The sequence below is a fragment of the Cheilinus undulatus genome, linkage group 10 (genome assembly GCF_018320785.1).
Source record: "Cheilinus undulatus linkage group 10, ASM1832078v1, whole genome shotgun sequence".
Classification (NCBI taxonomy): domain Eukaryota; kingdom Metazoa; phylum Chordata; class Actinopteri; order Labriformes; family Labridae; genus Cheilinus; species Cheilinus undulatus.
The window spans coordinates 6,944,365-6,965,051 of NC_054874.1; the positions used below are offsets into that span (position 1 = coordinate 6,944,365).

The following is a 20,687-nucleotide window of genomic DNA, read 5'->3' on the forward strand; positions in this document are numbered from 1 at the left end:
CCTCATTTTCATGATTTTGAGGCTTAATTTTCTAAACTTAGGGATGTTTCTCATGACTCAAATTTGGCCTGTTCCAGAAACAAAGATTTTTTTTTTATCACTTTACAGGTACTTTAAGTTCTACTGTGACGTCAACAGAGGAGTAAAAAGTACAAGAGTATAGTACTCAAGTAAAAGTACAATTACTCTGGTTAGATTGTACTTAAGTACAAGAAAAAGGGCTGATTTCAAATTGTAAAGTACCCAAAAATACTCAATTACGGTAATATGAGTAAACATAATTACACAGTTTCTATCCTCAAGCATTGATAAAGCCTATATGAGTAATATTTGTTCTAGGATGTTTTATTATAGTGTTTTTATCTCTACAGAACTGTTCATCAGTTTTTTTCCACATATTTAATCTTCTATTTATTTCAATTGGTTTTGTGGGATGAGAGGGTGGTGAGATGCATTTTATTACATTGACTGTACATCATGCTTTTTAATGTATATGACAACATTTAAATGAATTTAATGGAGTAGTTACTTTCCACCCTTTGATGACATATAGTCTCCAAAAAAACGTTCTACCATTACTTTGCCCACACCTTTAAAATAAATATTGCCGTAGAGTGTAAGAGGGGAAATGAACTATTTGAAGAGGCATTTTTACGTAGCATTACAAGCTTGCCATGTAGGCGTATGTGTACAAAATGTAGGCAAATTTCCTACTTTGGCGGACTAATACATGTTTTTTTTAGCCGAAAGAAAGAAGTATCCTGGTTAAGTATTGCGTTCAAAATTACGTATAACGTTGCTGTTTGCCTTTGAGAATGGAGCTAATTATTAGACTGTTTCAATGGGTCAAATTTTCCACATCTACCTCTCCTGTGGTAAATAGAGCTTAGGAAAAGCACCTGGCATGGAAAAAGTGGTGAGTCGCTCCTGTCTGTCAGTCTGCAAACTTTCCTAATCTTCCGGGACTCCTCCAGTTCACAAAGTCAACAGTTTTGGAGACGGACTCTAGAGGAAGAAGGAGTGGGAGGGAAGGGATGTTTGTAGCTGATAAGGAAAGAAGTAAGTAAACCAGTTTGTAGATACGCGGAAATTTAATTATTTTTGTTAACACCAAACTAGCTTGTGTGCTACTTTTAACAGCTTTGTCGTGTTTTCTACCAGGATTCGGACGCTGTTGCCCGTATGACGCCAGTCGTGTAGCGGGGTGAAGTCGACTTGAAACAACAGGTGCATGTCATTTTCTTTAATGAGTCGAAATGTGTGCTGTTCGTACTGAATGTTTGATTTATCTACGAGGTAAAGTGGTCTAATAGTGTTTCAAAATCGTTCAGCTTTACGTTTTTAGCTTGATAAAATCATACAGCCATGACTACATCATCAGAGGGATTAACGTTAGCATTATGAAGTGGATTTAATTATCAGTTGACGTAACTTGCGTCAACGTTCGACCGTTGAAATTTCATCCATAAGTGACTCGTCTGTATTTTACTGCATTTTGATTCCGACGTAGTAATTTAGATTTAAGTCTTATCTTATCGAACAAAATTGTAAGCGTCTTGTTTTGAAGTTAAATTCGTCAATGCTGTTAGCTGTCCATAGAAACCGGAACCATACTTTTAGCTATCATCTGTTTAGCTATCTTTTCGGCTGGGAAAACGTTAGAATTCCTCTTAAATATTCTATGTTTAGGGCTTGGAAAGGACTGTTCTAGTAGTGCAGAGTATCTCTGTCATCTGTTATTGACGCATGCGCCATTTCCTTGGGAGTTAAGTTTTACCCGGACAGGTTGTCTTGCAGGAATTACCTATTAAACGCCTGCTTGTGATAGCTGCCCCCAGGCATTCAAACAATGAGGAAAGCTGTAGGTTTTTTCATGCAGAGTAGAACTGCAGCTTTCCCACCGATTATCTCCTTAAGAGGTACATTTCCCTTCACTTTATGTTCCTTTGAGGTCACTCAAATGGAGCATAAAGGTTCAGGTGGGAACCTGACAGATGACAAGCTTGATGTTGGGCTTAAGCAAATGGTTAAGCTGCTGAACTCCACCCGGCTCTCTGTATCCTTAGAGGGTGGGAACCCTGCATGTTAGCCAAGTTCATGTTGTTTTTTGCCCGTCCTATTCAAAACAACCTTTCACCCGGGCAGAGGCTTTCTGTGGGATTTTAAAAACCCTCCAACATCCTGGTTCCTATGACTCATTTATCTTTAGGTTCAGCCCGAAGAGATGCAGAGTGATGCCTCTCCTCCCACGACAAGGAAAACATTTCTAAGGGTCAAGCTCTGTTGGATTTGTGGTTAGGTAGATCCCCATGGGATATCCTTTTTGACTGGTGGACTTTCTTGAGGGAGGTGACTCTTAAACTGCCCATCACTAAAGTTGCTGCATTGAGGTTTCACTGCGTGGAAGACAACAGGAGAGAAACTTCACTCAGTGGTATATTATCCATTTTATGAGTATAACACAGCTGTTCCTGCCTGTATTTTCATCACTACATGGCATTGAGTCACTAGCTTCCTCTTTTAGCTACAGAGCTCTGCCTTGATTGCTTACAAAATAGCCTACAGATTTGTGAACTAAAAGCTGCTGTACATTTCTGTAGGCTTTGTAGATGTTAAGTCAGTCTTCTTTGTAGTTTTGACCAAAGCTTTTTGGTAGTAAATGAGACATTTAAACCCTTTCAGGCACCTACTTATAGATTGTTTTGTTTCAGGAGAGTTTCTCTGACCTGAGCCAGCAAACCTACGCCAAAGGTTCTTGGTTAAGATCACAATGCCACAGCCTGCAGACATGATCAATGTTGGCTTCCTGTCTGAGGCTGAGCAGGAGCTCATTTTGGAGGTGCTGCGACGGGATGAAGAGCTGAGACAGGCTGAGGAGCAGCGTGTACGGTGAGTAGGTCCATGCAGTCACTGGTTAAAGGAATGTTAAAGGTGTCATCCAATTTACTCAGAAATTAATTGATAAGAATGAGTTATTTTTTACATTTTGCCTCACATAATTCACCATAAACTTGAAGTCCTTTGACATATTCCTGTAATGCAGGTATTTAATTTTCATTTCAGAATGATTTGTGCAATAAATTTGACACTTGATACTGGTGTTGCTGATAACTGAAATATTTTGATAAATGTGAATGGATAGCAATTGAAAATTAGAGCAAAACTTGCCACTGATTTCCTATTTACAAAAAATCCACAAGTAATCATAATTTAACAGATCATAATTACAAGAGAACTCTGAAGTATTTGAAGATAGATAGATAGACTTTATTGTCTGTCTGACAAGTGACAGAAATTCTTCTTTGACAAAGCTCAAACAGCACATAAGAACTAGCATAAATTCACATTCAAAAACATATTTTAAACTAAATGCACATTTATAATAAATGAGGTGTTATTAAAAGCAACAGCTGATTTAAAAAAAAGCATGTATTGTGTCAACATTTTTGCGGACCAGAGGGACTGATGGCAGTAACTGGAAGGAATGGTAGAGGGGGAGAGGAGTCTTCTGTGATCAGGGTGCCTTTCCCAGTCACAGAGCGGTTATAAAGTTCTATAGTTGGGGCATTAAAAAAATAGGGATGGGAATTGATTAAATAGAGTTTACACAGTTGAAATATTGAGGTGATTTTTTTTATTTCATCACAATAACATAGCTCATAACATCATTATCTTTTTAAACCTCAAAATAAATACTTAAAATTTGTGCCCATGTCTTTTAGAAATTCTATTTTAGAACTTGCTAAAATATACACATGGACATTGATTTCATTAGATTTTTTTCAGTCTCCATACTACCTGAACTACTATCATAATTTATGAATTTAAAGACTGATTTGGTCTCCTCAGAAGAAATTATGAAGTAATGACATTTTGTTGTCTTTAGTCACTATCATAATTGAATTTCTTTTACCATCACTAATGAGTTTTAAGGATGCTTACGGCGAAAAATTCCCATAAATGTCTTCGTAGAAGAAATTATGAAGTCATGACATTTTGCTGTCCTAAGTGACTATCAAAACTGAAATTGTTTTGACCATAACTGATGAATTTAAATGGGTGATTATGATACACTACACAGTTAAGTCTGATAAGATGAAATCATGAATGGAGGAAATTTTGTTTTGAAAAGATCTGATGTCAACTTCAGTGTAAAGTTATAATTTCCTTGGAAAATCAACTGCCTCTGCCATGGATTAGTGGACAGTCTCCCCCTCATGTACCCCTCACATACCATTTAGTTCTGCTGATGAGAGAAGGGTCTACTGACGATCACATGCTCTTCAGAAAAACCTTTATGGAGAGGGGGAGAGAGAGCGAGAGATGTTTTGAACCTCCACAACCTCCTCTTTTTAATACAGGCCTACTTATTGTATCCTGTTGTTCTGTTTTGGGATTTTTTTCTTTCAGGTATTTAGTGTCCAAGTATCCAAGCACAACTTATTATTTTTTTCCATACTATGAGGCAAATTGAAACCCATTCTTTTGTTAATGGATATTGTTTATCAATGGAATTGTGTTGTAATTACACCAATGATTTCCTCTCTGACAAAATAGTTTGTAAGAGACTTGCTCAAGTTGTCTGATGTTATTTATGTTGTGTATAACTGAAGTCACAACACTGTCATTTACTGTTTACTGCTTAGTATTGTCAAGGGTGAACTGGGTAGTCAGAGAAATCTATCAATCACAAGGGGTAGGGTTCAAGGCAAATGAAAGCATAATTTCCTGGTTTTATTTCTGCATATTTGTGTGTTTTGTCACAGCAAGTTGAAGACAGAGCTGCTTGATATGAAGAGAAGAGGTGCCAAACGTGGCAGTGGAAGATACAGTCAGTACAGTTGTGGCAGATGCCAGGAACCTCTGAGTCGATTGTCCATTTCCTCCAGCCAGTGTAAGACATGCAACCACAGAGTGTGCCGCAGCTGTCGAACAGTCTCCTCTGAAGGATCCTGGCAGTGCAGTGTGTGTGCCAAAGAGTCGTAAGGGACTGTTTATGTTTACACTGTCCTTTAAATTTGAACACCAACTATTTTCTTGCATTCTGATGTTAGTTTTCATACACTAACTTGTTAAAAAAGTTGTCTCAATTCTGTAAATGGAAGCTTATTTCATTACTACTACTTCATGCATTAATGTCAAATTTCACATTTTAGTTGATTTAATGTGACGTCATTCACATGGTAGTCTGATGATGCCAATAAAAGACAGAGAGAGAATTCTCCCTCTGTCTTTCTCAGACTGTAAACTTAAATAAACTTTAGACTCAGACAGACAGAAGGAAATTTCACATGGACAGAACGGCAGATGCAAAACAAAAACAAGACATTAAAGCCTTTAGTTGCTTTGAGTGTTGGTAAAGTTTCTGAAATCCACTGCAGTGTCTGTTGTTAAAGCATTAGTTACTCTAACGCCTAGTGTACACTGTGCAGTTTTAAGCCAACTCCATAAGAATCATGGTAGAACATCAGCTCACACTGTGCAACTGTATTGTTAGTGATACACCATGGTGCATGATTTACGGTGCTTAACAAATTTATTAGACCACCACCCAAAGTAAGTTTTATGCCACAGCTGCCCTAAATTAACAGCATTGGTAAAAACTGGTAAAACCAAAATAATTTTTTATGTTTCTGTGATGGTTAATTCCCCAATATGTAGAAGCTCTTTAACCAAATTATATTTTTAATGCTAAAATATAATTATTATTGTTATCCATGAATTTTCAAATTGGCTGATTTACAAAAAAACTGAAAAAATAGTAAAGCACATTATTATTTCTTGATTAATATGTCAAATTATAGTTATTTACTTGCATTCCTGAGGAGAAAATTTGTTTTAATGGTTGAATGTTATGCTTGATCAATTTCTGACTTCTCAGAGAAGCCCAGTGAGCCGGCTCAAATTTGGGTAGAAAAAGGTGAATTCAGTTTGAAATTCCTCATTTCTGTTCAGAATGGCAAAACATCGAGAGCTCACTGAAAATGAAAGAGTTCGCATTAAAGCACTTCATGATGCTGGATGGTCTCTGAGACAGGTGGTCTAATAAATTTGTTAAGCACCGTATATTCTCACACTGTTCGAGTGAAGTTGGTATAAACTGTGAGAAATGTCAGTGGAGCGTCCTTAAAAAGATTGCACATGCAGGTTAAAGTCAGATCTATTGTGTTTTTTTCATGCTTCAAATAGCTACATTCAATGACAAAACTGCTCTCACCACCTTTCACACACATGCGTAGAATCGCTAGCAAACACAACAAGCATTTAAAACTAGGGATGCACCTTATTATCAGCATGATATTCGTATCGGCAGGAATGAAGATTTCTGCTGTAAATATCACAATCAGCTTTATTGGCCAAGTATGTTTACGCAACAAGGAAATTTACTACAGTTAGCTTTACTCCCAGTGCACAGGAATTAAACATTAACTACAAAAGATAAATAAACTGAAAAAGTGTAAAGAAAATCAAGATTTAAATATAAAGCTATTATTTCTTGTATATACAAGTCAATGTGCATTCATAGCAAGATTTGCAAAGGTTGCAAATACATACATTAATATATATGCAATACATGCAGAGGACACTGAATAAGAAGAGACTCTGCTGTGAACTATTAGAGCGAAGAACTTGTTCCCCTAGTCCAAAGTACCTCAAAACTTCCAAAATAGCCCATATGTATGACAATGCATGTAACATTGTAAACATTGGCCAACCATTGCATGTTGCTGTTTGTGGCTAAATCTGCAAACCCAGAGCTTAATTTATACTTGTGTCCCTTGGTGTTACAAAATATTAAAGATCTCACTGCCCTCTGAAAGACAGGAATGTGTGGACCCTTTTTCAAATCTGACCCTTATCTGGTGACTGTTTATAAACCAAGAGCATTCAAACAAATTTATTTTCATTCTAGAGATATGAAGAAAATGACAGGTGACTGGTTCTACGACCAAAGAGTGAACCGTTTCTCCACAATGCCTGGACACGACTTGGTGAGAGTCTCCCTGAAGAAGGACCCCCTGAGTGAGTACAGGAAGAGGAAGTGGGTATCAACTCTTTAACCAGGAATGTAAACAGCCCTCTGTCCTGGCAAAATGAAATGACCACAGTCACAGGAATGTTGCTCAACAGCAGCAGGAAAACAATGTTAAAAGCTGCAGTAACATGAAACTATTTAGTTTGGCTATTGAAGCGTGTTTTATCTTTTGTTCTGTACTATAGTGAAGAAGCGTGAGACAACAGGAGAGGTGCTGCTGAGAAGTGCTGAAATAAAACCAGATTATCCCACTCCTGTGCCCCGAGGCAGACAGAAAAATCAGGCTGATAACAAAGGGTGTGTTGTCATTCTTCATATCAGTTTGAGAACTGCTAATGCCAAGATTGTTAATCTACACATTTAATATATGCTAACATTCTCCTTATATTTTATCTCCACAGCCATCAAAGTGATAATTCAGGATCATCAGCTTCAAGGGAGTCATTTGAATCAAAGGAGGACGTTGAGTCGAAGCAAATGCGCAGTGATACAGAGTCTGCAGAAAATGCCAGCATTATTAGCAGTAAAACTGAGACCGAGTCCGGCCGTGTTACACCTGAGCCTCCAAGGTAAGCTCACCTGTGGAAACATTAAGGTTCAAACTAGTGCTGCGCAATTAATCTAATCCTAACTGCAATCATGATGTCAGGCTCTGCAATTACATAACAGCATAAAAGACTGCAGTAAGTTTTGTATTAAGTAGGGCTTGAAAGGTTTACAGAAATGCTTGCAGAGAGGCCTTTAAGTTTACAATAAGGCAACTGCATTTTCACTTTGTATAAGTACCTTTATTTTCAAAAAGGCAACTTTTATATTAGTGAAGATATTAAATTATTTTGAAAGCAGTACTGTAAAAACTTTAGGTTCTGTATTTTCATGTGACTTAATATTTGTATTTTAGTTTAGTTGAAATACACTCTTCAAAATTATCATTATCTGCATTTTCCTTGATAACTAAGAAAGTAGACTCATGATGTTATTATGTATAATCATAACTGCAAACATGCAAGTACATTGCAGTAGCACATTATTACCAAATTGTGCAGCACTTGTACAAACACTGCAGGAAAACCAGAAGCAACATTTTGGTTAGATTGTGTCGTGACTGGTTTCCTCTCACAGCTCATCTTGATATTAGACTGGACTAGTCTACTTTTGAATAAGTTGGAAATGATATCCTCTTGTCATTTAAAAATCCAAACTATGATTGATAGTGTAGAGTTTCTCTAACAGCTAACTTATCCAAGTCATCTATTTGACAGTTAGGCCCTCTACCAAGTGTCCTGATAAAAGCCTGCCTCTCTTGCCCCCTTGACAACTGCCATCATTTATTCACCTGTGGTTTAAAGCCCCTGTACATTAAGATCCAAAATATGTGTCTTAACACACTAGATATGTTTGAATAAGGCTGCTGTAAACTTGTGAAAAAACTGAAGATTTATCTGACTTAATTTTGGATTTAGACCGTTAGAAATGTTTTCACCTCTTTCCTTGCTTTGTGTAATTTGGGCACGGCAAAGCAGCCCATGATGTTACCGGCTGCTATGAAAAAATTATACTGCCCTCCTAACACTACAACAATATAAAACACAGAGCAGTTTGTTTCGTACAGTCTGTTGTTAGCCAACATCTCTGCCTTCATTGAAAGTTAACACCCAGCTGCATGCTGTGTTTTTGTTCCTTGTGAAGTAAATTTCCCAAATTTATCAGCCACAGTATCATAACAGAGATTTGAGCCAGAAAGCAGTACATTTAATCCCTGACTTCCGTCTCTGCTCTAGCACAGAGCAAGGCAACTGTGCTCTGGCCATACTTGACCATAAGGTCAATGGGAAGGCTAATTGCTGGAGTGCTTGTCTATTATTTACTTAAACCAGACATGATGGGAACAAACATCTTGCTTGCTGAAAGTGTGTTTTAATCCATATTTCCCTTGTCTTTTGTCCTGGATGATTCAAAGAAGCAGGCTGTGACTGTCTCTCTCCAAGCAGCCACGGTTTAATCCCTCATGTGTGTTAGCATCACACTGCTAAAGTTTAGTAAAGTATCCAATGCTAGACATAGGCTGAATCTCAGTCTCCTCCCTAAACCCTGAGCCCTAAGGGACTTAATTGACTGCACCTGGAAAGTGGGTGAGTGCATGAGGCTGCAAGGGCTTGAAGTGGTAGAAATAGGATAGGATAGGGTCCTTTGTTTTTTTTTGTTGACAGCTAGCATCTTGCAGAGATAAAAGCGTGCTTTGCCCATAGGCCTGTTTCCTCAATGGATGAAGGCTGTTTAATATAATACACTTAAAGAATTTTTTTTTTTTGCTGTGTCAACACTGATTACACCCTCCATGTTTTTTGTTTACTATTTCACTCCTTTCACGTTGCTTGTATAGCATTCACTAGCTGACTTCCTCAGGGAATCCCTGTAATACATTATAATGCTATAAACTATGGGTAATTCCTTCATGCAAAGTCTGCAGATATGCACACTCATGGCTCAAAAAGTCTGCAAAAGCACTTTATACACTATGAATTGACAGTAGAACAGCCCTAAGCCCTCACAGCCTTAGCGGGAACGTGCCTTAAAGTCAGTGGGTGTGTGAGTGTGGACTTTGAGACTGGGCCATGGTTTATTCTGCCAAGTCTGTCACAATAAAAGCCTTCAATGCTAATTATTATTGAAGACTTTTATTTTAAAAAGCAAAATCAGGAAATTGAGTGTTTTTAGCCACAACTTAACAATGGAGATGTCTCATAAACTAAGAGCAAACAATGTCTCATTTACAAAGATCAGCTAAACTTCACTGATGACTTTCTTTGTTCATCATCACACAGGAGAGAGATCCGATCACGTCAGTCCAGCCCAGATGGAGCCAGTGTTTCCAACTTGACCATCCCAGTGAAAACAAATATAGCTAGTGATGACAGCTCCGGCACAGAAGCTAACACTGTACGATGTATTCAGGTGACACACTAATGTTTCTGTCTCCAGCTGTTTTACCCTCTATGTTCTCACTTTGACTCCTAATTCTGTCACCACAGGCCCCAGAATTAAAACCAGACGGTTCAAGCCCGGAGCTGGAAGTCGATCGACTCTTTAAGAAGAGCATCAAACGAGCCCCAAAACCCCCTGGTCTGCTTTCTTCTTAAAATACTTTCTGTGCTTTTGTTTTTCTATCAGAATCTTGGATGGATGTGTGAACTATTGCTGAATTGAAAATCTACTTCTTTATAACAGAGTCTGTTTCCACATTGGACCTGCGTGATGGACGTGGTTCATCTGAGGTATCAATGGGCAACAGGAGCCGCTCTGTACCGGGTCTAGACATACAGGTAAAAAGGGTTTTTTTTCTAAAACTTCAGATGTGTTTTTTTTCTGTTTTTAACTATTTGTTAAGTATCTTTATTTAGGTCAACTGAAATGTTTGACAGCAAATATTTGTGAAAAATGGGCTCAGGTGATGTAATTTCATGTTTTCAAAACTACTGTTTTTCATCTACATTATTTACAGCAATAAAATAGTTCCTACAGTAAGTGCTTCAGAGCACCAAAAATGGGGAAAAAAATAATTCATGCCTCTTAATTGTCAGTGGTTTTATGTTTTCAGGTACTTTGAGGCTAAATTCTTGATATTTTTGCCCCGTCAGCTGTAAATTATGTTCTATGACATGTCGTACATAAGTACTACAGCTCGGTGCGGCCTATTTTAATTGGCTTGCAGCAACATCTAAAATGAAATGGATGATAAATTCTGTATGTATTCTACAAGCATCAGGTTTTTGATAAGATTTTTTATGATTTAACTGAGACAGCAAAATAAATGTTAAATATACTAACAACCAAAACAATAATATATTGATTAATAATGCCCTGATGGATAAAGAAAAAAGGATCAGTTCTGCAAACTTCATGAGAAACTGTCATTTGCTCCCATTCCTGGTCTGATTTACAAAGCATATTGCTCATGTCATCTTTAAGCACTGTTCTTCTATAGTTTGGTAGTTTCATTCATACTTTTGTGTCTTAATATGTATATGAGACATCAGTGTCTCCCCCTGCATGGAGTGTCATTCTTGTCCTGACCAGGGGGTCGGGTCATGATAGCTAGAGCTGACCAGGACACTCCTGAAATCTGATTGGCTCTCCCAAAATCCATAAGAATGGCCTGCTATTTGTCTTTTTAGCCAGAATGAAAAGTTGCGATGTGGAGTGTTTTTCTTTGAGCGTGTTCAGTCACTAAGGATATTTGAACCTACAGTGAATTGGTTTTACTAACTTTTATACACTAAAGGTGAGTAATAGCAAAGTGGCCCAGTCATTCTTGTATTTATCTGAATGTGGCCCTCAGTGGAAAAAAAAGTGGACACCCCTTTCCTAAGTGATTTTTTTCATTGCCAGAGGCAAATACTTTTGTAAATGGTTGATGTTTCCAGGCTCGTCTTAAAAAGTTGTCGATGTGATTTATTGAAATATTATGTGCTAGTTTTATACAAAATGCGTCTTTCAGGGCACTGGTTTCACTGAGTGGGAAGAGCAGGCGCCCACAAATAGGGGCTATAGTCCACTATGCTTGTCAAGAGCTTTATTACAAGTCTCAACGCTGTTTGGTACATGTCTTCCCACATTCTCTCTCCCCATATTTCCTGTCTCTGTTCAACTATCCTGTCGGAATTAGGACAAAAAAATCACCCCAAAGGATTTATACAAAGTGTATGTTCCAGTATATTTTCAAATAATACCTTCTTTTTAAACATTATCTTGTGTGTCATCAACATAATTCATTGTGCATACCAAAATTCTCTGAATATCCTAAATAGAGGGTCCCATAGTGAGATTTGATTTTCTACTTTTGTCTCATTTTGGACAGAAATTGCATGACAATGTAAAAAAAAAAGGTCTTTATTGCTCCAATGCCTTGTAATCCCAGTGTCAAGAGGAAGACCATATGACATGTTTACATGAACAGCAAAATATAAACCGTATTTTTCTCTGTAGCCTTTGAAGTACCAAACTTGATGAGAACTCCGTTTAGATAACTTTATAGTGCTTAAAATTATTAAACTTTACCATAATCCTGGTTTCAGAAGATTTTTAATTGCCTCTTCATCACAGTATGCCGGCTTTTAAGTTTTGGCATCTGTCAAAAGGATATGGCACCCAGTACTTGTGAATAGAATGTCATGGCCTGTCCTCAGTTGCCTTTTAAGGACCATGTTGAATGATATTTTTTCAAACACAGTGTCTGCTGTTACAAAGGTACAAAGATGTACATCTCTGGGAGACCAACTTTGTCTTACTTGTTTGCTTTACTTTTGAATAAAATCCTTGTAGTTGCAATCATACAAACCCTCCTTTTGCGTGTATGATAAGTGATCATGTATTTTGATCCTACAGGAAGACGGAGAGGAGGATGAGGATATTGACACTTTGGTTAACTTTCATAAAAGAACGTTGGCTTCAAGCTCTTCCAGCCTGCAGAGCTCAAGGGTAAAGCACAGACATTTCTCATTGCCTGCATTAAATCTCTACATGCTCTTTGAAGAGCAGCTCAAAACATCTTGCAGAACGGAAATGATGGTAAATTATCTGAACAAGCATCTTCAACCCCAGGATTTCCTCCAGTAAGTTACAAAGAGCAAAAATGAAGAGTAAAGTCTACAAAAGTGTTTCTGTAGTGACTAAAGCCTCAAGGGAAAAATTCAACCTGCTAACCTTCATGCTGTCACCCTGGATTTAGATCCTGGTCTCTCCTTATTTGTTTTTCCTCGGATCCCTTTCAGTTTACCCTGAAGCATTTATCTGTTGTATTTAATTTCTTTGTTTCCATGTTTTGCTTAAATATCTTTGTGAGTGTACGGTATAAAGCTATTATTGCTTGTCTGTTTAAATAGTTTCTATGTGTAAATATTTGGTGTGAGTTAAACCTGCAGCATACACAAGGATTACTGAGGTGAGGTGTGTATGTTTTTTCAGAACACACTGGGCAGCCTGATGAGTATTTACAGTGAAGCAGGAGATTTTGACAGCGTGGAAGTGAGCGGAGACGTCGTCTTCTCTTTGAGTTACAATGAAGACACGCAGAGCCTCCAGGTCTTCATCAAGGAGTGCCACGGGCTGGCTCACGGCGATGTCGCACGGCAGCTTTCCAACCCGTAAATATCAGGAACTTTCCCTTTTTAGCTTCATATCAAGCTCCACTTGTAAAGTCTGGTATTTACAGTGGGCTGGAGTGCAGTCAGTGGCGCTTAACACTTTTTTCTATATACACATCAAATCCCTCTGTGATGCTGACATGGCTTGATCAGTGTAGATAAGAGTCTACTTTGTTTACAAAGTCACCCTTATCACCTCTCGGGGTGATTGAGCTTCACAGGAAATGTAATGTCAACATTTTTTCTATATTTACCCAAGAAATTCAGGCTAAGAGTGAAGCTCTTTGAACATGCCCAGAATGAAGTGGTGGGCACTAAATGGCTATTAATACAGTCACTGGTATAATTTCCTCCACTCAGAGTGGTGGATAAATAAAGTAGAGCAGAGTGATATGTGACAGATGACAGCTCACTCTGACACTTTAGAGCAGCCAGGTAACAGAAAAGAACGTCACCCACTCATGCCCCTGTCATTAAGGGCAGCACAGTGGTCAGGTAAAACGTGTCCTCTACTTCTCCTGGTTTGGTGTCTGCAATAACAGCAACATACAGTGAGTGTACTTGCTTTGCAAAGTGTGTCCGTCAGCATATCTGGGGCTTTAAACCCTTAAAAATCCAAGGGCCCTTCGGCGGGCCAGCAGGTTTATTTGTAACTGTTCACTTATTTACAAAATGTAAATATAGCATGTTATTAACCACCAGAAAGCTCTGCTTCTCAGGATTATGATCATGTTAATTGTTCCAGGATTGAACCACCACAGCAGCCACAATTAATGCAATTGTCAGGCTATAAACAAACAAGCAAGCAATAATGAAAGTGACACAGCTCTCCCATAATCTCTTGATCATAATGTTCCATCAAAAACAGTCCTGCTGCATCAGAAAGAGTTCCCACAATCTAAATCCAGCCAAGTGTTTAGTCCAAAAACAGGATTACATCCATAAAGATCCATGGACTGTGTTTATCATTTCAGATTTGCAGTTCTCAATAGTCCACTGTATTTGCTGTAGTGTCTGTTTTCCAGACACTAAATAGCAATGTTGTATTGAAAAATGTATCCAACCCTGATCCTTTTTGGAGTCTCAAGTTTGAAACACCTTGACTTTATTTATAAACACAGGTGTAAAATTTGAACTTTGAACTTGAACTAGCTATGGCTTCATGCTGGGTTCCAGTTGAGTTTTCCAGATAATACCTCTCAGCTACAATAATCTATAGGCCTCTGTTTGACAATACAAATCCAGACAGGAAGCAAAGGATTTTGTCCCTTTTTTGCAGTATATTACTCAATATCAGTAGCAGCTACAGTGAGTCTGATAGTTGCAAAAGAAACAGATTTTTGTCCTTCTAAAGACACCTAGTTTGTACTTGAACTCCAAATGTTTCAAATACATTTTGACTGAATTTACCCTGTATTCTAAGGGTTTTTAATATTAGCTGTGAGCTGCAATGGATTAACTTGGTTTGTCTTCAGCTTGATTCGTATGATGGTGATTTAAACCATTGTTTAAAGGTTTGTTTAAACTGCCACCTTGCTTGATTTAAGTCCATGATAGTTCTGAGAAGTGGGCTGTGCTATTATATGAGGACAGAGAAGCAGCTGTAAACTCTGTAACTCCATGCAGTCATAGGCAGTAGTTGGTGCAGCTGCTAAAGCTAAGTCAAACCAATTAAAATTATATTGTTATTCTGTTAATGTGAGTTGTCAGAAGCAGCTTTACACATCTCAGAAGGAGCAAAATGAAACAAAACTACAGATGGGGTTACAAAGAACTGAAGACAGAGGGACTTATGAAAACTTATTTCTTTGATGTTATGCTCTGACATGAGGTTTGTTTTAAAGAGCAGAGGAGGTAGTAGCACCTGAATATGCATTTGAAGGTATTTCCGATTAACATTGTAATCCCATGAAATGATACTGCTACCTTAAAGAGTGAATAAAAAAAAACGGTTTTATGAATTTTAGGCCATATTGCCTAGCTTTGCCATTAAAGTTTTAGAGAGGGACGTAAAAGACACTTCAGAAATCCAATATTGCAGCATAGCAGAAGAGTCAGACACAAGAATTATTATTATTATGACTATTATAAAATATAAATTTAATTGTTTTTCAGAAACAATTACAGCAGCAGAAGACAACCAAACAACAGAACAAATACAAAACATGACTAATATAAAAGACATGACTAAACTCAACAATGACATTATGAGAAGACAGCACCAAGATCAAGACTCAGCCATAGAACATCATATAACGTATAGTTTCCAGAAGTAGTGTAACACAGGCTAAAAAAAGAAATCTGCAGTATTGTAGTATACCACTTTTTCATAATTTTCCTCGAACGAAAAATGGCAATAGGATTCACCAAATAAGCACAAAAAAAAAAAAAAAAAATTTAAAAAAGAAACGAGTAAACTAGAATGGGTTGCCAAATTTTGAAAAAAATCTGTGTAGTTCTCCTTCAGTTTAGCAGAGAGGCTTTCTACTGGTACTTTGTATAGCTCTCTGTACCACTGTGTAACTGTTGGGGTTTCTCTTTGATCCAGGAAACAAGAATTATATTTTTTTAATGACAGTGTAATTGAGCAAATAAAGAAGTGAAAAAAGCTTACTTGTTGGAAGAAGAGCAAATGAAGCAGCTTGATTATGTGCTAAAGGGTGGTGCATCGGTGGCCGGATATAAACACCACCCCCAACCACTCACTATCTGTGAATTACTTGACTTTTTGCTGATTTTCCACCCCTGCTCCACATTGATGTTTTACAGAGGGGCTGGTACAGGAAGCACGGGTAAAGTCAGAATGAAAAACATGACTGTATGCATTTACCTTAAAATGACCTAGAAATGTTATTGGTTTTTGAGCATGTGTAAAAACACCAGTTAACAGTTTTTTTTTTTTTCCTTTTTTGTGTCTCAGGTATGTCAAGTGTTATCTCCTGCCTGACAAATCTCACCACAGCAAAAGGAAAACGAACATTAAGAGGAACACTGTGAACCCAGTTTACAATGAAACACTGAAGGTGAGAGTTTCAGTCCTGTCTTGTTGACTTAAAGACTCCCTTGTTAGACACCTTGTGCCATGTCTACAGCAGAAAATGACCACACCTGCAAAGACCTTAAGATTGATATTGACACTGTAGATTAGAAAAGCTGCAGGCAAATATTGATTTTGGTCCTGGCCTTGCATGTAGAGAGAGTTTAAGTACAGCAACAAACCAAACTGCTGCATAGGACTCTATCTTGATGAATCTAGTCTTAATGAATTCTTAATGAGTTTGGCTTTAAGAAAAACTTCAAAATGAAACTTTGAGTTCTGTCTGAGTCTGTCTTCTGCTTTAATCTATGCTCGATGCTTATTTAAACCTCCCTCAGCACCAGTGCATGAATATTATATCAACCTCTTCACCACTGTATTAGTATTGAGACAGGCCTTTCATCCATCCTGTCCTCGCCCCCTCACCTTCTTCAACAGTACTCCATCGGACGCGCCCAGCTGTTCACCCGCTCCTTGCTAATAGCAGTGTGGCATAATGGTCGCCTCAGCAGAAACGCCTTCCTGGGTGAGGTGGAGATCCCTCTGGACAGCAGAGACCTCAGCTCCCCTTACGAGGACTGCATGGCTCTCATGCCTAAGGTACAGTTCAGAAACTAGAGGGTTTTTGAAAAATTGTGCTGTTATGAAACCAAAACAAATTGTGTATTAAATCAGAGAATCAGTAACTTTTGACCAGAAGCAGCATCTTTTAGAGAGAAAGGATTTGTGTGTTTTTGGCTGTTTGTCCATTTTGTACAAAAGCAAGTCTACACAACATACTGTAAACGCCTCAAGGAAAAAACACAAGGAGTTGTTTCCCACATTTGTGCATATCCGTGAGGTAAAAAACAAACTGTTGGCTGCATTTTCTTTCTTTATTTGCATCCTAAAACTTTGCAAAGTGGATTTTTTTTGCTCCTTGAGGTCGAATGCCTTAAAAAGTGCAGTTAAAACTCTAAAGGGATCTTTCTATTTTAAATATTGCTGTTAACATTTTTGCTATTGTGTTGAATACTGTTAGAAGACTGTTAATCAACACTATATGAGAGGATATAGATGTTACACAGATGTGAGATAAAGTAGACTGTAATGTTAAAGTTTATATTCACAAAAAAAAAAAAAACACTGAATTTGGCTGAATTTGCTGATTATGTCAACAGTATTAAAACAGGTCCTAGCATGTCAAAATGAGCTGATATTGACTGGCTGTGAGAGAGCCACACCTCACATTAGTGTGTTTCTTGTTCTCATGTTTCATGTATTTACCTGACTGCAAAGCAAATTTCTTTTAGGGGACAAGAAAGTTGAATTACAGCACATAAAAGTACCAAGGGTATTTTGGACTTAGATTAGAAAATGTTTTCCTAAGCCAAAAACGGGGGATGAATATTGCAGTTTAAACATGCTTTGCATGCTATCCCAATCATAAAGCAACTACCAGACTGTCCTAATCTAACCTTAGCCTCTTTTTGCACAGGAGACACTAGGTGCTTTTTAGAATTAAGAAAGTCAGTCTTAACAAAACTAAATTTGGAAATATCGGCATACTGTAAATTGGCAAAAGTCCAATATCGTGCATCCCTGCTCCATATGATTTATTTACTAAAAAGTAAATATGGCTGAATTTCACATAATGTTGGAGTTACTCTATTGAATGTGATCTTTTTGGTTAACCCTCTGAGGGATCCCAGAATGCTTTGTGAGTAGCTTGACTATGAAGGCCACTTTTAACAGCTTTTCTTCCTTATGTGAAGCTCACCTATGAAATGAAAATTGTGGTTTACTGTTACAGGAATGCAGTTTTTAATTGAATAGAGTCCACAATTCAAGACAAGTAGTAAGCAACAGAGGGGGCAGAGCTAAGCATTGTGTCTCTGCTTGACCTGGAAATGTCTAGTGGGGCCACAGTGTTACAGGGTTTGGGGAATAAGGCAGAGGGATGGAGTTACACGCTACAGGGATGAGCTTTGGGGAGAGAAAGCACAGCTGATTGCGGGGAATAATCATGGCAAATGAGAAACCACAGTAGCACAGCAGCTTCCAGTAGCTGTTCATGCTTTCTGATATAGCAGTCTTTGACTTAACACCTAGTGTTTCCAGAGCAAATTAACAAAATTTAGCGCTAAGATAGGTGTGTTCACTTTTTATATAATCTAAATAGTATGAAAATTCTACATCTTCCTCAAATATTCTGTAACTTTGTTTTTCTTGCATTGCATACGGGCAATGGTCGTTCATTTTTATGTGGCCTAAAATAAATTTCAGGTAGGTTTTTATAATTTGGTTTATCCATGATTTGATCTTTTGTCACACTCTTAAGACAACTTATGTTTCCCCCTTAGAAACCTTTCACTTTTAGTGCACAGGCCTGTCTGTTATAAAATGTACTATAAATGGTAGTAATTATTGTGTTCTGAAAACAATGTACTTTTCTCTATCAGGCCTCCTATGCTGTGCCAGCTTCCTCTTTTGTTCAGTACAAAGGAGAGTTGGTGATCTCCCTGAAGTACATCCCGCCTAAAAACCCAACAACTGAGATCTTTAAAGGTAAGAGTACAGGGAAATTGCATTCAGCTTTGGCTGTTTAATACACTTACACTTAGTAGCATAAAGATACTTTGTAATGGTCTCCACAGGAAAAAAGGAGGCAGCAAACGAAGGAGAACTACACGTCCTTATTAAAGAGGCGAAGAATTTGATGCCAGTAAAACCAGGAGGCACCTTAGACAGCTATGTGAAAGGGTTGGTGATATTCTCTCTAAAGTCTCTGTTCATATAGAAGCTGTTTTTCTTTTTATAGACTAATGCTCTGCTGTGGCAAAACAGGTACTTGTTCCCAACTAAGGCAAAAGACACAAAGAGGAAGACTTCAGTGGTAAAGAAGAACCTGAACCCCCACTATGACCAAACATTCGTGTACAAGGATCTGACTCTGGAGCAGCTGAAGGGGATGTGTCTGGAGCTGACGGTGTGGGACAAAGAAGCAGTGCTGACCAATGAACTTCTGGGAGGAGTCCGTCTGAGCTCTGGAACCGGTAAAAGAAAGAATTTAATATATCCTGAGCTTCTACAATTTTTTTCTCATAGATTTCAGGGCTTGCATGTGTACACCATGTGAAATCATGGTATACACTTAGAATTAATTATAATCCAGTGTTTAGATCCTGGTTTGAGCATCTACCAGGGTCAGCAGCCTTTTACTTAGTTAATGTCTAACACTGTAGTGAAAATTAATTCAAACTCCGTAATTAAGAGAACTAATAAATATGTCTACTGTTTTCTAGTTTAGTTTAAGTGTTGCTTTATTGCCTTATTGAGAAAGATGTTAAGTGTTACGTTACAGCTGTAGCTCCTACAGGGTGTCCAATGAGGTTGTAACAGTTATGGATCTTTGGTTAGTTTTTATATCAATTTAATTTTCACGTTTAGTTTTTAATTTCAGTTAAGTTTTAGTTAGTTGTTTTGACTTTTTGTATTATTTTTGTTTTAATTTTGTAAAAATGCCTTTCGTGTAGCATTGCCTCCGAGTAGAAGTATTTGCAATAATACAGAGGTAACAGACTCTGTTCTAACGTTTCATTCACTGTGTGACGTTTGTTCCTGCAGGCACTGTGAAGATAGGAAAAGAGGAAGTGGAAATGGACTCTGTTGGCGAGGAGGTCAGCCTCTGGCAGAAGATGATGCAGTACCCTGACTCATGGGCAGAGGGCACTCTTCCACTGCGCTCCTCTTTGGGGAAGTCAAAGAGCAAATAAGGACCTGAGAGCATGGATCCATGGGAAAATACTTGGTGACTAACAATGGGAGAAACTGTGACTAATGTGGTATCATTTAGAGTCATTTTTTGAAGGCCTAGAAGTTGGACACTCAAAAAACAGCTGATTGAGCTGCTGGAAACTAAACACATGCTCACTCCTGCCTCACTGTGTGGAGCTTATTAATGCTTCAGACTGTTGGTGAAATGTGCCAAAGCTACTCTCTGAACTCTGGATTTGATTTTAGAGCATTGTTGTAGTCATTTTATGTTTTTAAAATTCTGGCCTGGTATATGAGCACGATTTTAAGTCATGTACAGCACTTAGCACAGACACATTTTAACCAATGTTGACCTGTTCTTTATAACTGTGTACAGATTTATACTAATACATGGAAAAACACATCACTTAACACTCCACTCATGCATCAAACAAAATTCGCACAAATTAATATTTTATTGTATTTTACATAAACGCTCTTATGAAAACTATATATTTATACAAAAATTATAAAACTTTGTCTTTACGTAGATATAAATGTGGATTTTAACCCTTCAGAGTGTGAGCAGAGTCATGTTTAACATAATGTTTCCTTTATTCTGTTCACCTAATAAAACTGAACAAATGAAAGACAAGTGATTGTCTCAGCTCTTAACATTTAAATACCACCAGGAGTCAGTTCACTGAAGATCTACTCAGATCTCTTGGGTTTAATA

The 20,687-nt window shown here is 37.8% G+C and overlaps 1 protein-coding gene across 5 annotated transcripts; it reads left to right on the top strand.

The window, feature by feature from the left end:
* Positions 1-761: 761 nt before the first annotated feature.
* On the top strand, positions 762-20,613 carry sytl4 (synaptotagmin-like 4). 5 transcript variants are annotated; one of them, XM_041797411.1, is made up of 19 exons: positions 762-1,059; positions 1,162-1,227; positions 2,210-2,434; positions 2,712-2,889; positions 4,767-4,982; positions 6,914-7,023; positions 7,222-7,333; positions 7,438-7,605; positions 9,862-9,991; positions 10,069-10,159; positions 10,265-10,359; positions 12,422-12,514; positions 13,001-13,179; positions 16,100-16,202; positions 16,655-16,816; positions 18,658-18,763; positions 18,853-18,958; positions 19,043-19,251; positions 19,823-20,612. In XM_041797411.1, the coding sequence occupies exons 4-19, from the start codon at positions 2,771-2,773 to the stop codon at positions 19,969-19,971; spliced, it is 2,148 nt and encodes a 715-aa protein (XP_041653345.1). In that variant the 5' UTR covers positions 762-1,059; positions 1,162-1,227; positions 2,210-2,434; positions 2,712-2,770; the 3' UTR covers positions 19,972-20,612. The 5 variants fall into 5 exon arrangements, with proteins under 5 accessions (XP_041653345.1, XP_041653344.1, XP_041653348.1 ...); XM_041797410.1 differs by lacking the exon at positions 2,210-2,434 and having other exon boundaries at positions 19,823-20,611; XM_041797414.1 differs by lacking the exon at positions 2,210-2,434 and having other exon boundaries at positions 763-1,059; positions 9,862-9,976; positions 19,823-20,607.
* Positions 20,614-20,687: the final 74 nt, after the last annotated feature.

Excerpts from the sequence above, each read along its gene's own strand:
- sytl4 (XM_041797411.1), top strand. The coding sequence starts at position 2,771 with ATGCCACAGCCTGCAGACATGATCAATGTTGGCTTCCTGTCTGAGGCT. Across the intron at positions 2,890-4,766 it reads GCTGAGGAGCAGCGTGTACG|CAAGTTGAAGACAGAGCTGC; the intron begins GTGAGTAGGTCC and ends GTTTTGTCACAG. Across the intron at positions 12,515-13,000 it reads CCAGCCTGCAGAGCTCAAGG|AACACACTGGGCAGCCTGAT; the intron begins GTAAAGCACAGA and ends ATGTTTTTTCAG.